The sequence below is a fragment of the Trachypithecus francoisi genome, unplaced genomic scaffold (assembly GCF_009764315.1).
Source record: "Trachypithecus francoisi isolate TF-2019V2 unplaced genomic scaffold, Tfra_2.0 Lachesis_group4, whole genome shotgun sequence".
NCBI classification, from domain to species: domain Eukaryota; kingdom Metazoa; phylum Chordata; class Mammalia; order Primates; family Cercopithecidae; genus Trachypithecus; species Trachypithecus francoisi.
Window position 1 is genome coordinate 26,548,305 of NW_022681469.1, and position 14,161 is coordinate 26,562,465.

Here is a 14,161-nt window from a genome sequence, read left to right on the forward strand (position 1 = left end):
AACAAAACACCCCCAAACAATGAAAGCTTTCTGTGTCTTGAACATGTGTACAGGCAGAGGTATAATGGGAGAAACACTCATTTGGAATCAGGCTGCTAACTGGCTTCGTTATTTGTTTCCCAGCCATGGAGGCCCTGGTCATTCCTTCTAGAGTGAGTGGTTATAGATTACATTTGCATCTGGGCTTCTTGCTTTTTCTGGGAGGCAAAGAAAGTCAAGTAATATTCTCCCCTCTTTATAAGAGGCTAATTGAGGATCCCAGCTTCCAGGCTGTCTGTTTATCAGAGGCAGCCTGCATGGGTGCCAGGGTTTAACTGACTGTAGATTCCCTCTGGTTCTGCCCAGCAGCATGTCAGGGGCCACATGGCCAGACATGAGATACACAGGTGGGATACACATGCCAGCCTCCCTGTGATACTTCAAATAGGACTTTGTGCCCCCCACTCAGTGCTACATCATCAAATTTATCGGGCTGACACCCCCTCTCAGCAGGACTCTCTCTGGGGTCCCTCCCAAGGTTTCCATTGATTTCTTCCTCTTACAGTGCCTCAGACTCTAAAGAAAGTGCTTATTCATCTTGTCCCCACTCCTCATCTTCCTTTCTGCCTGAAAGGCCACCAGCCAGCCCCTTGTCCTCAGCCATGCCAACTAGCCCCCATAAAACTCGTGGTCCTGTTATCCTGCAACAGGCGCAAACCGGTGATTTCTAGGAACCTGGAGGGCAGGCTGTGACTTCCACTCAAGTCTAAACCTACACCTGAATGCTTAATTGAGTGTTTCCCCCATTATTTCCAGGAGTGGAAAGTGGGTTATTTGGTCAATAGCTCTCCTAGCTGTTTATCAGCAGCTGTGGTGGCTACCCGTTTGCTGTAAGACGGCAGAGAGATGCAGCTTCACTTGTGCTGGAGTGTGCAGCCACACCTACCCCAGAAAGGCAGAACTACATCTGCACGTGATGAGGCTCAGGATCCCTGAAGGCTGAGAATCCCCAGGGCTGGTCCCAGAGCTCACCTGACTGGTGGATCAGAGCCACAGATGGCCTCAGAGAATTCTGGCAAAGCAGAGGGATATTTTAAGTAGGGGAAGAATGGCAGGAGCTCAGAGCAGGACTGCACACACAGTGGGTGGACCAGCAGCTTCCTCATGACTAGAATCCCAGGGCAGGGGTAGTGGGAAAAAGTGGGGAAAAGTTCTTCGTAGAATCTCATGATTTCTTCCTGGGTTCATTCATGCCCCTGGACTCACACTAACTTGGTTTTAATTTCATGTTGTGTGCAATGTGACTTCTAAAAGATGGCTAATCTTAGCACAGAGAGGTGAAGGAGTTTACCCAAAATCACACAGCAGGTTAACAGCAGAGTAGAAGTGAAAACCCAGTTTTCTTTTCTTTCAAAGCAGTATTTGCACTTCTGACAGCTAGAATCACAGACTCAGACAACAGGGACACCCAGGGTCAGAGAGGTGAAGTGACTTGCCCGAAGTCATACAGCCTATTTGTGGCAGAGCTGGGACTAGAACCCAGGTTCCTAACTCAATCTAGTGTTTGTTTCACTTCTCACTCCTGATCACATTCTCTGGTCCCTTCACCTGCTCCCCTCATTAGCTAGGGAGGAGGGACCCTCCTAGGGACTGGCATCTGCTGGTGCCATCTGCACCAAATCGGCTTGGGTGTCTCGAGGGGGTAGGACAGAGGCAGCCCTACTGGCTGGGCACTGCTTCAGAGGAAACTCGGCCCCATCCCGGCCCAGGGGCTGAATGCAAGAGCAAGCTTTGCATGAGCACAAACTGTTCCCTTCCCCCTCTCCCATGTGTCCTGGGTCTTGGCCAGGGCTTGGAGAAAAAAAAAGAAATCTGGATGGCGGCTAGCCAGGCAGACTCCGAGGTTGTCAGAGGATTGGGGGAGGTCAGGCAGAGATGCCAGTTAACATGAAAAAAAAAAAAAAAGAGGGTGGGGTGCAAATTAGTGGTCTGCGTCTCAACACCACTGTGCCTGGAATCTTTAATAGGTCTTGTCGTAAGTTGGCAGAAGAGCCTGGATTGTTACACAGCCCCACTTCTGAGTCAAGCCTGGGTTCTGCTGCCATGCTCTGAAGATGGCTCAGTGTCCTGGTGCCGCCCCGCTCTGCCGGTTTCATCCAGGCTGAACTTCAAGCCTTTAAATGTCCAGTTTCTCTCTTACATGGAGTCAGAGGCCTCTTCTTTGGATTCCCACCCTCCTCTCCACTTCCCTTGTCATGTCTGCTTACTCTTCTGCCTCTCCTCCTAGCCTAGGAGTTTCGAGAGAACAGGGACTATGTCTTGCTGCACTCTGTATTCTCAGTGCTTAGCACAGTGTTGTGTAGTGTTAAGCTCACTAAATATTTCTCAGATGAATGAATGAGTGAATGAATGAATGAATGAATGTGTAGGTAACAAAATTCGGACTTGAGTGATGAGCTTGTTGGGAGGGAGGGTGCTCCCATGGTAATCAGCCATGCCCAAATCCAGGTTCATATGTGGGGCTGTTTGCTCTTGACTCCTTAGTTGGACACCCAGGTTAAAGCCAATGCACCCTCTCTGGATCATGGGTTCTTGGGGTAAAGCCCATTCACTGCCTTAGGTGCTGGGCTGATAATCAGATGAGAGACACAGTCTGGCAGGGGAGTGGGATTTATCACCCGCTGTAGGAACCCAGAATGGGGAGTGGGAGAATCTTCTTGGGTGGGTGGGGCTGGGGTCAGTGGTGCTGATAGAGGTGAGCATGAGCTAGGCCTTGGAGGATAAGTGAACATTTCCAACGAAAAGGATGAGGAACAGCATGAGAAAATTCGGAGGAGGAAACAGACAACTGGTATGGGGAACTGTAATAGTTTTATTTGGCTGGGGCATGGGGTAGGGTGGGATGGGGTAGGGCATGGATACAGAGGAAGCTGTGAAGCGCCTTCATGCCAACTGGAGGAGATCCTCTGCTGTGGGGTCTGGGTGCTCAGATGGACACAGGGAGGCGACATCTTCTAGGGCTGCTGGGTTTTGTGAATGATCACACCTGTTTTGTCTCCTGGCCAGCCTGGGGTTCAACAGGACTCCAGTGTCTGTGTCCACTCACTGGTTTGAGATGCCTGGACCTGCACAATGACCAGGACGGCTGTGCCTCACAGGATTGCTGTAGCCTCCAACAGTGGCCCCTTCTCCTCAGGACAGCCTAGGAGAGGCTGAAGCCTGGCTGTTGCCACAGTAACTGCCAAGCAGGGCACACAGCAATGTGTGATGCTCAGCTCTGCACTGTACCTCGCTGCAGAAGAGCACTGAGGCCAGACAGCAACTGCCAGAGCCTCTGGGGCACCTGGCTACCTGCCTGGAGCATCACCCACCAGGGGTGAGCCTCCTGCCAGCTTGGAGTATCATGACTATGAACCCAGGAGACCTGGGAAACTCAGGGAGTGGCAGCCCTGGAAAGATTGTGAGGACAGATTGGGAGAAACAATGTCTGCACTTTTCAGAGAGCATCTGAAAGACAGGCCAGGGCCTTCTGATAGCAGGTGCACATTTACAGACCGCATGAAGGCTAGTTAACTTTGTTGCCTCCGTGATACCCTTCCATTCCTCCATTTCTTCATACGTACACTTATTAGTGTAAATAAATATTTTTAAAGTGCCCATGATGTCCTTGGCACATGGATGCTGCCCTCCAGGAAATTACGTTCTAGGAGGACAGAAATATCAATGAGTAATTCCCATGCACACTAACGTCTGCTTCTTCCAGGAATCTTTTTTTTTTGAGACCGAGTTTCACTTTTGTTGTCCAGGCTGGAGTGCAATGGTGTGATCTCAGCTCACTGCAACCTCTGCCTCGCAGGGTCGAGTGATTCTCCTGCCTCAGCCTCCCGAGTAGCTGGGATTACAGGCACCTGCCACCGTGCCTGGCTAATGTTTCATATTTTTAGTAGAGATGGGGTTTCACCATGTTGGCCAGGCTGGTCTTGAACTCCTGACCTCAGGTGATCCACCCATCTCAGCCTCCCAAAGTGCTGGGATTACAAGCGTAAGCCACCAAGCCCAGCCATTCCAGGAATCTTTTACTGATGCTCCAGAGCCTTGTGCCCTCCAAAGACTGTGGAGTCTGCCTCAGTGGCCTTCCTGGCCTCTGACTACTGGATGGCCTGGACAGTGAGGACCCCAGCAGGAGACTAGTGGGGTGGAAAGGATAGAGGTTGGAGATTAATTCACACTAGTTCCCCACCTTTAGCACTCCGCTCCCACCCACTGTCCACCACTGCTAGGTAGCCTGGGATTGGCTGTGTCCTCTACCTAAGATCACTTCTCAAAGTGATCTGCCCTACGCGATTCTCCTTTCAGCTTCCAATAACCATCCCCATTCCTTGCTCCCTCAGGCTAAAGGGTTATAAGGGTGCTTTACTTTTGCTAGCCCTGGGATCCTGCATTATCCCTTGAGGTTGCCCATTAGTTCACATGGGTGAACCAGAGAAGAAATTGGAACCTATCAGCACAAGCTGTCCCTAGTAACAGAAGACAAATGCAAGGAGGTTCTACTTCTTCTTCAACATGCTTTGCCAGTCACTATGGGGGAGATCAAGTAAGGGAAGGGAAGTGGGTTCCCCTAGCCCCAGTTCTCCTGCCCTGAGCCTGATGCTAGGCGTTGCATTTCCCATGTCACCTACCTGATGCCACCTTGCAGCGTGGCCACACACACACACACACACGCATGCACACACGTGCACATGCCTGCTCCTGCCAGCCACTGGTACTCTTCCATCCTCCTGGCTGGGCACAGAATCTCCTTTCCAATAATGCTAACTGGCATTGAGGCTAAGCAGAAACTAGATTCCATCATCCCTTTGCTTTGCTCAAAAGGAAAAGGATGGGGTAAAAGGGAAACTCCCTAAGACTATGGTGCTGTGGTACAGGGAGAAATAACTAGAGTTTGCTCTCTGCATTCCTTCCCATCCACTGCCTTCTGTGCTTACCAGCTTTTGAGTCACCAGCAAAGAATTTCCTGTCTTATTACAGACATCATTTTTCAACATTAAAAGCACAAAAGGAGAAAGGAAAAGCCTTAGCCCAGCTTGTGCCCAACCAATGTGAGGAAGTACAAGCTCCTTGGGACTTTCAAGGAGTGTGAGTAACTGCTGAAAGGCAGGGTGTGGCTGGGCATGTCTCAGGAAACACTGAGGAGGATGGTTGGTGGGCAGAAGGGGGCTGGGACTCATGGGACAGAGAAGCAGGGGCCATGCTGCGGCACATCCTGGGGCTTACTTTGCCAGAGAGAGAAGTTAATGATGGCTGTGTTTTCAGTGGGGGCCTTTTCTTTTTTATTGTTATTATGTTTTATTTATTATACTTCAAGTATAATCCCACCCTGAATTCTACAACCCAAAGGTTGAGACAGTTTCTGTCTTATCCACCCTTGAAGCCAATGTCATCCCAACTTGAGGCCCCAACCCCTCTTAGGACCCCTGGGAGAAGTAATTGGGTGAAACTCTTCATATGTACTTATTCTCCAAAATGTTGAACAGCTGGAACCCCTTAGTTGGATTGGTAAAAATACATGGTCAGGACCACAGAAAAGACATTAATAAGGAGCCTTTTTTTCTGAACCAAAATTGTTAGTTAGGGTAGACTATTACAATATAATAATGAGTACAAAATTATCACTGTGGTGGAATATCTGGTGACTGGGACTAATATGAATGATTGACTTACATATTCATTTTCTTGTGTTAATCTCAGGCAGGGACACAATCTGGCTGGGTGACTCTGGACGAGACACTTAACCATGGGGGTCATCAGTTTCCAGGGTCTCCCCAGCTCTGTGTATTGGTGATTTTGGGTGGAAGGGGAGAGAACTCCTATGGAAGTCAGACTGAAGTGATGGTCACAGTGCAGATGGGACAGGAATAGGGAGGACAGGTGTAGGAGAGTGCTCCGAAAGGGAACCAGGGCCCCCACCTGCACCCTGAGATAGAAGTCTCTTACGAATCTGTACATATTCCTTGTGATTTCCTTTCAACTGTACTGAGGGGGCTGTGACTTCTCTCCTAACTTGTGTGCAGGTTGAATGTTTTAATTAAGATCTGGGCTGCTGGTCGGTGTGAATCGATTGAAGTGGGTCTGCAGTCCCGTACAGAAGCAGAGACACGCTGCAGGAAGGAGGTGCAGAAAGAGACCCTGGGGAGCTTCCAGCCTCTCTGGCTCTATGCTGGAGACAGAGCGGGGTACAGAGAGCCCTTAATGGCCAAGCAGATTAGGAACATGGTTCCAGCTGAGGGCATAAAGCCCTGGTGAATGATAATCAGACTTGCAGCCAGTCAACCAGCTAAGCAGACAAGATCTAAATAAACATCCTGCTATCTCTGCTTGGGCCACGATCTCTATTACAGAATCAAGTTGTCCCCTCCAGCACCCTGACCTTGGGCTCTCTGCTTCATCCTGGTACAATGCCCATTTCCCAATATTGGATTCATAAATGTCTCTCGCCCTTTGTGCTCACTCTCCTGAGCTCCCTTTGGATCTGGCAAGTGAGTGCCGTCATTCTCTGGTAGCTTCTGAACCATAGAGTTACCTGGCGACAGATGAGCTATCCAGCTTTCTTAGCTTTTTTTCTTCATTCTTGCCCGTTACTTAACTCCCATAAAACATTTCAGCCTGCAGACCCTGCCAATTTTTACACCCCCTCTTCTCTCCAACTTAGTTAAGGCACTTCAACGTTGAGTATCTCCTTTACTCAAAGACGTTGTGAAGGTTGGATGAGAAGAAAACATGATCTATTAGCTCAGAAGCCTGGTCTATTCTAGCACATCTCAAACTTTCACATGCACACAAATTGCCTGGGAATTTTATGCAAAGGCAGATTTTTATTCAATAGGTTTGAGGTAGGACCTGAGATTCTGCATTTCTTGCAAGTTTGCAGGTAATGATGATCTTGGTCCTTGAACCACACATTGAGTGGCAAGGATCTAGACCAGTGCAATTCAGAATATACTCTGTGAACAAGTTGTTAGTGGTCTGTGCTGAGATAGGTACAGACATTGAGAGTGAGCATTTAGAAATCTGTATAGCAATTTGATATTGATGCAACATCCCAGTGCTTAGTCAATGCATTTGTATTTTGCAGCTTTAAGTTTCACTCTTCTAGTAATTTGTTCTTCTAGTATTTGACAAAAGTATCTATCTACAATAGATGGGAAATTTTACAGACTGGCCCTTCAAAACAGTTTGAGAAGCCCTGGCCTATGTGACATGTGATGTGCTTTGCAGTCCCTGAGATTCTCTGGTGCTCTGCAGCTTGTGAACACAAGTGTCCTGTCTTTGGGGGCAACCCTGGGGAACATGATCCCTGCTGAGGCTCTCAAATCAGGTCCCTAGAATATCCTCATCCCACCTGTTTTCCAGGTTCCATGTTTTCTTTCCACGACAGAATCCTGGGTATTTCAGACTACGGTTTAACGTACCAAGGGGATATGCTAGGAAAGGCAGACCAAAAAGAGAGGCAGCCAGAGAGCCTCTGAGCCTGTGGCCCCAGAGGTGTCCACCCCAAGCCTGGGCAGCCTGTTCCCTTCCCCACTAAGCAGGATTTTACTTTAATGTAGTATCACCTGCCCCACTTCTGAGAAAGAAAAAGCCAGGCTGCAAAACAAGCCAGTGAGAAGGCTTCCTGCCTTGTATGCCCACAGGGGAGGGCTGGGTGTTAATGAACCCAAGTGCAGTCATAACAGGAATGAGACCAGCTGGAGCCCGCCCGTGTTTGACCAGCGGTCATTTGGCAGGATCCAGACTGCTGGGGGAGTGGTCAGAGACACAAACACAGCCCGGTGTTCTCCCTGCAGAAGCTGTCTTTGTTGTTCTTGGACCACTGTGGGCCAGGACTGGTGGGGATGACACTGGGGATGCAGGGCTGGCAGGATTCCTTTCAAACTCACTCCTTTTCTTCCCAGCTTGTTTCGATGCTGGGCAGCTCATGGGGCCCCTCTATCAATGGACTGATTGGTTTTATATTCCGCCCTCCTGAGCTGGAGGTAATCCCTCAAAGATCACTGCTCTGTGGAACATCATGCCATCTTTACTAAATACTAATTAAGTTTAACAATCACAGAGAAAAGGGGCTGATATTGAATAACCATGTGTTGAATGATCTTCTTCCGTCCTTTGGAAATCAGTCACTTCAGTGTTCAAAAACAATGTGATTTCAGCTAGGTTCAGATTTAATTGAGTGGATAGATTTTGATTTGTGCTTATGATTTACTGAATGACCCTAAGCTGCTTTATCTTTTAATTTGTGCAAATTATTAGTGAGGGGCAAGATTGGCCACAGGAGGGCTTGTCACTGAGAATGTGTGTGTGTGTGCATGCGTGCATGCCTGCGTGTGTGTGCGGGCGCGCATGCGCATGCATGCTGACCTTTAGATAAAAAGTGATACTTGGTAAGGTGGGGCTTTGAGGTTGTTCTTTCAGGTATATAGGCGAGGCATCCTGTCCTGATCATTTCCCTTACTGTCTAAGACACGTGCCACCATACAGCTTGCTGAGCCAGGTGCCTGGGGCCGGGTGTAACATCCATGACCAGGGAACAGAAGTAAAGTTGTTTGGTTGACCCAGGATTTGGACTCCAACTGTGGCCCCGTTAGTTCTGCTCCATAGCCATTGAGGCTCTTAATACATTTTGTAATACATATTTACTGTATTTCAGTAAATATGTATTACAGTGCTGTAATACGTATTTGCTGTAAATGGAAAGGAGAAGGGGAATAAGGGGCCTTGTGGGCACATCTTGTGCATCATGGTCTAAGTCTGCTAAGGTTTCATCTTGTCCAGATGCCTGGTACCAGCCTCTGCCCTACCCTTGAGCTACAGACGGGACCCCGATCCCACAGAGCAGCAGTGACTCTGGAAGTCCTGTTCTCCAGCTGTTCATCAAACTGAGAAAAACTTCAGAGCTGTGTAGGCTTGTTTAGTGTGTTGTCAGCCTTGGATATTGAAAAATGGAAACAGATGAGACACATCTACCTCCCTGTGACCCCAGCCATACATCATAGCTCATGTTCTGCCACCCCAGGTCCTTAGGGAAAAAAGACTTTGGAGAATGTGTCTCTGCTTAGCTTGGCTAGGTAGCTGGTCTCTTTTCCCTAGCCCAAGCATCCCATGGGTACTCTTGGACAATGGAGTGTAGGCATGTTTGACTCTTGTGGTGTTATCACTTGTAAATGTCAGTGAAACTAACTGATTCTCCCATTGGAATATAGTTATCTCTTGGACCTGGTCTATTTCTTTCCTGATATATGATAGGATAACCTCATGCTCATTTACCCACTTCTGCAGCCAAGTCACCTGGCCACTGTGTGTGTGTGTGTGTGTGTGTGTGTGTGTGTATGCTCATCTGTGTTTAAAGGTGTGTGTGCATACACAGGGCAGAGAGGATGGAGCCCACCTTACCGCAGCATCATGTAATTAACTCAGTGCTCAGAACCATCCCAGCCTCTGCAGGAAGAGAAAAGGAAGCCAGCAGTGCCTGCTGAGCTGATCATATGTGCAAAAGCTCTGTTGGCATCTGGTTTAGGAGAGCACCCCAAAAAAGTTAATTGGTGTTGTTCAGTCTCCTTTCCTTAAGACTATGGTTACAACCAAGCATGAGCAGTGTCTCCTGCATGGCCACTATCCAGCACGATTCCGTAATTCTCCCATAAAGCCAGTGGGGAGGAGGAGGTGAGTGGCGAAGGGAGTGGGAACACTTGGTGTCATGTGCTCCCATCATTTCTACTAGCTTACTGGGAAATAAAGTGTAGTCAAGAGTGTAGGAAGGCAAGATGTAAAATTAGAGACTGGTACTAATCTGGTTACCTGAAAACAAGTGGAAGTGCTGTAGATTTGTTCTGTTGCTGAGAACCACCACACTAAACTTTGTGTAGTTCCTGGAGGATGCACAACAGTGTAATTCTCTTTAGGGTGTGCCACAGGTTCCTGGCCTATAGGAGGGAATGAATCAGGAGGGCTCTTGAGAACCTTCATCTGTGTGCTTGCTCCGGAAGTGAGTCCCAAAGCTGGAGATTTAGTGAGAGCAGGCATGCCCTCTGTGTCTGACTGTGTGTATTCTGGAGGCAGAGGTTTGTAACAGGCCATGTGCACCTGCATAGGGATGGGTAAAACAGGGACTTTGAAAGAGTTGAAAAGCATTATAAACAGTTGTTCAGAAACGAGTCCCAGGAGTTCCACATGAAACTGGCTCTGTGTGCATTGAAACATGGCTGTTGGGAATTCTCACTGGTCCAACACCCCTGCAAAACAATGTGTAAGTATTTAGGAAGACTTGAAAGTAGTTGAATCCTTTGAACTACTGACAATTTTTTAAAGAATCAATTCTAATTTGTTTTAAGAGTAATAATCACCAAGATACACATTTCAGGATTTATTTAGCCTATCAAAAATTGGAATCGATATATATACTCACTTAGAGGGGAATGGTTAGGTAGATTTGGTATATTTATGTAGTCATTGAAAACTTAGTTTATAAAGGCCAATCTTGTAACTGATTCTTGTGTGATAACATTCAATGAAAAAGCATGAGACAATTAGAAAGCATGATACAATGAATAAAATAAAAACCAGAAAGAGAACCACCAAAATGCTAACAGTAGTTGTGCTTGGAACATGGGACGAGGTGGGGTTTATTTATTGTTTTCTATTTATTTACATTTTTTTCTTAATTTTCTTTAATGAGCATTTATTACTTTTGTATTGGAAAAAATAAATTTTGAAAAATAGAATCCCAGGGAATGCTTTAGGTAGCATTTAAGTCTGAGGGTGAAGATGCTTTGAAATATCCGTGTCCAACCCCGGTGTGTGCAGCCAGCCAGCTAATTAACTCAGCAGCGAGGGGGTCTTTTTTCAAGTGGGTTGTACGGTTTGCTTGGTGGCTTGGCCATCTCACAATACATGCCATGAGTAGGCTTCAGAGAGAGGGAGCATGGATGGAGGGATCAATACAAGCCTTTCCCCACTGCTGGGATAAACCTGACTGCCAACAGGAATGTATTAAGGGGTTTTCTACAGAGGATACACCCTGCCTTAAACTAAAGATGATACAGAAGAAGTACAAAGGAAAATTGTTGCCCATAAGAACTTGTATTCCTATTTAAGGATGAGACGCTAAGACATAGACATGCAAAAAAGTTCATGAGCATCATATATAACTACATTTGTGTATGCATATACTTGTGTGTGTTTATGTATGTATATATAAATATACACATGCACACCCACACATATATATACACTCACATACACATACTGCAAATACTCTCTCAAATGTATTGGTAGCTCAATATATAGACAATATATAATTGGGCAATGGAAAATAAGCACTTGTTACACTGTGTTAGTAGCATTGTCTTTGAATACAAAGGACAGTGTATCATTGCTGATCATTTTGATAGCGATAACAATTATTGCAGACCATGCCAGTGCCAATACTCTGTTATTAACGAGCTGATGATGTAGCAATCTCCATTTGCAAAATGCCACACATGACAATTTAAAAATCTTGATCCTTTCGTTAAAATTGACTGTGTATGCTTAGGGTGAAAGGCTGGTGGAGGTTTGAGGTCCCTGCCACGGGGACCTCATATTTGGTTCTCATTTGAATCCCTTCCGGTGAGCTTGAACAGCCATCCTCATTTTACCAAGGAAGAAACTGAGATTTGAGTAGGCTGCATGAGAGCCTGAAGCCAGCAGGGGCTGTGATTCTTGTGTCTACCCTGCACCCCTCAGCTGGTCAAATATTATCCAAGCAGGCAAGGCAAACAACCATGAAGGGCTCATACTGGAGCCTGGAATGCATCTTTCTGACTCCTGCAATTGGCTGTGCTCTTAACCCTCTTCCCGCTTCCTCTTCTCTGGGCTTCAGGGAAAGAAGGAGACATCCTCAGCCTGTATGCTTTGTCCAAGAGGACAAAGGCAGGTGACCTATTAGAAAGCACATCTAGTGGTCTATCCTATACCCAGCCCAGAAAAGTCCCCCAGCTTTCTTTTCTCCCCTCTCCCTTGTATTGTATCATCCCCTGTGGCTTTTTCTGTGCTTTTTTTCCCCCTCCTCTCTCTCAAAGCAAGCAAACAGGAGTGTGAATAATTGATTGAGAGAAACTGGAATGACTAACAGTTCTGGTGGGAATCGTCTCTCACGTCAGGAAGCCTGCGGGGGTGCACAGATGACGACCAGACGCCTCTAGCTCCTGCCCTGGAGGGATTGTGGGCTGCAGGGGGTGCCCACCAGGCCCTGTGGCACCTGGCTGTGTCTGGACCCTGCTCAGGGCTCCTGGTGCTCTCCATTAAAGCCTCGGCCCTGGGCAAATGTTGCAGGATCTTGAAAAGTCCTCTGTTCCAATCTGATTTGAATCACACCAGATATCCACTCCGCATTCATCCCAAATGTGTGAGTGTATGTGAAGTAGAACTAGGGGTATAAATTCTTTGCCTTATTAATATCCATGCCAGATGTTTCCAGACCGTGTTCCTCTCAACTGGAATGTCGCTTGAAATTTAAATAGCTGTTTTTCAATAAAAGATTATCTGGTCAAATTTGAGAAATGCTACATAGCCTCCTCTTAGAGATTCACTGCATGCTTAGGTAAATTAAAACACCTGAGAAGTCTAGAAGATTTTTTTTCAGCTGCGTTTGTTTTCTTCAAACTTATTTGACCGTTTGACATTTTGAATCTCTTCTTTTTTATCTTATATCTTGTAGGACACTGTCTCAAGTATACAATTTAGGAAAATACTATTCTGTGCATCTCTGCTCCCTACCTCATATCTAGAAGGGACAAGATCAGACTGGAGATGTGAGTTTGAATCCTGTCTCTGCCTCATGTCAGCTGTCAGACCTTGCAGGAATCTCTGAGCCTCAGTTTCCCCATCTATAACAAGGATACAACCAAACTAACCAGTCCTCAATTTGCCAGCGCTGCCTATTGCAGATAACAGTGCCCAGCAGAGTGCTTGTGATCTTGGAGATGCTCTATAATCTTGTATTGAAACTGATTGTAGTCCGTGGTAGATAAAATTACCTTGTAGCTAAGCAGAACAGATTCAGATCCGTTTCAGAAACATGAGTCTCTAACTCAGGAGATTTCCACAACTGTCTTTTGTAACCTGACCTTATTCTTGTGTTTAACCTTGGCACTGGGAAGTTCTTCCTGGTATCTTGCCTAATTTACTAGAGTTGGTGTTAATGCTATTTCCCCCTAAGGCATGGCTCTTGGACCAGTATCACCTGAGAATATGATAGACATAGACCCAGAGTTACTGAGGCAGGTGCTCTGAGTTGGGGACCAGCAATCGGTGCTTTAGCAAGTTCTTTGGGTGATAGGGTTTGGAAACTACTGCTCTAAAGTGTCATCTGTTTTGATTTTGCCAAGCACAATCTGAACTCCCACGAGGCCCTGCTCCTGATACTTTAAATCTGTCCTGTCTCTTTTTCTGCCTCCCCATGGAGGACTGCTGTCTATTTTCTGGGTTCCTGGAAGATTGGCAAGTTTAAATCAGGATTATGAAATTATTTGAGAATGGCAATCTTCCCTACTTTAGGAACACCCCAGGAGATGAAAGGCCACGTTATATTATCTTCTCCCTCAGTGCCTTGGTCCTTCTGTCTGGGCGGATTCTCTGATTCCACCCATCTGCTTCCACAGCCATGTCAGGGACCAAGCAGGGTGAGCCAAGAGGGCCACAGTACTGCAGTGGAGGAAAAACAGGCTCCCCGGGGGAGAAGTGTTAGATAAATATGCCTCCTTGTTATCACCACCAGGGCCTGGTGCTGCCCTTTGCACATGATCACAATGCTGCAAATTCCACAGGCTGCTCTCTACAGGGAGTTGAGCCATGGATAACAACTGTTGGGAGGGTTATTTCTTTGGTGTTTTGATTCGTTAAAAAAGTTATCTGTAGTTCCTGGAAGCCCCAAGGGGAGGGGCTGCTTCTACTCCTAGAATCCCATATGGGGCCAGTTTCAGCATCTCAAGCAATTCTCAAGCCATACATAAGCCAACACCATTATAAAATGTGGTGAGCCCTGCCTCTGTTGTATTAAGCCACTGTTATATTATGAGGGGCAGGGGCGGTGAGGGGTGACAGTGGTGGCAAGTCCAAGAACATATGAAGCCCAAGAACATACCTTTGA

General features: G+C 46.9%; 1 protein-coding gene across 3 annotated transcripts in view; it reads left to right on the forward strand.

Moving 5' to 3' along the window:
- Nucleotides 1-14,161, forward strand: part of PLXNA4 (plexin A4) — a 526,156-nt gene that overhangs the window by 255,446 nt on the left and 256,549 nt on the right. The window contains exon 4 of one of the 3 annotated variants that reach the window (XM_033192853.1): nt 8,809-10,619. The exons of the other annotated variants lie outside the window; for them this stretch is intronic. Coding sequence (XP_033048744.1) covers nt 8,809-8,916 — 108 coding nt within the window. The 3' untranslated portion in view covers nt 8,917-10,619. Of the gene's footprint in view, nt 1-8,808; nt 10,620-14,161 lie in introns of those variants that run through there. 3 annotated transcript variants of the gene reach the window in all.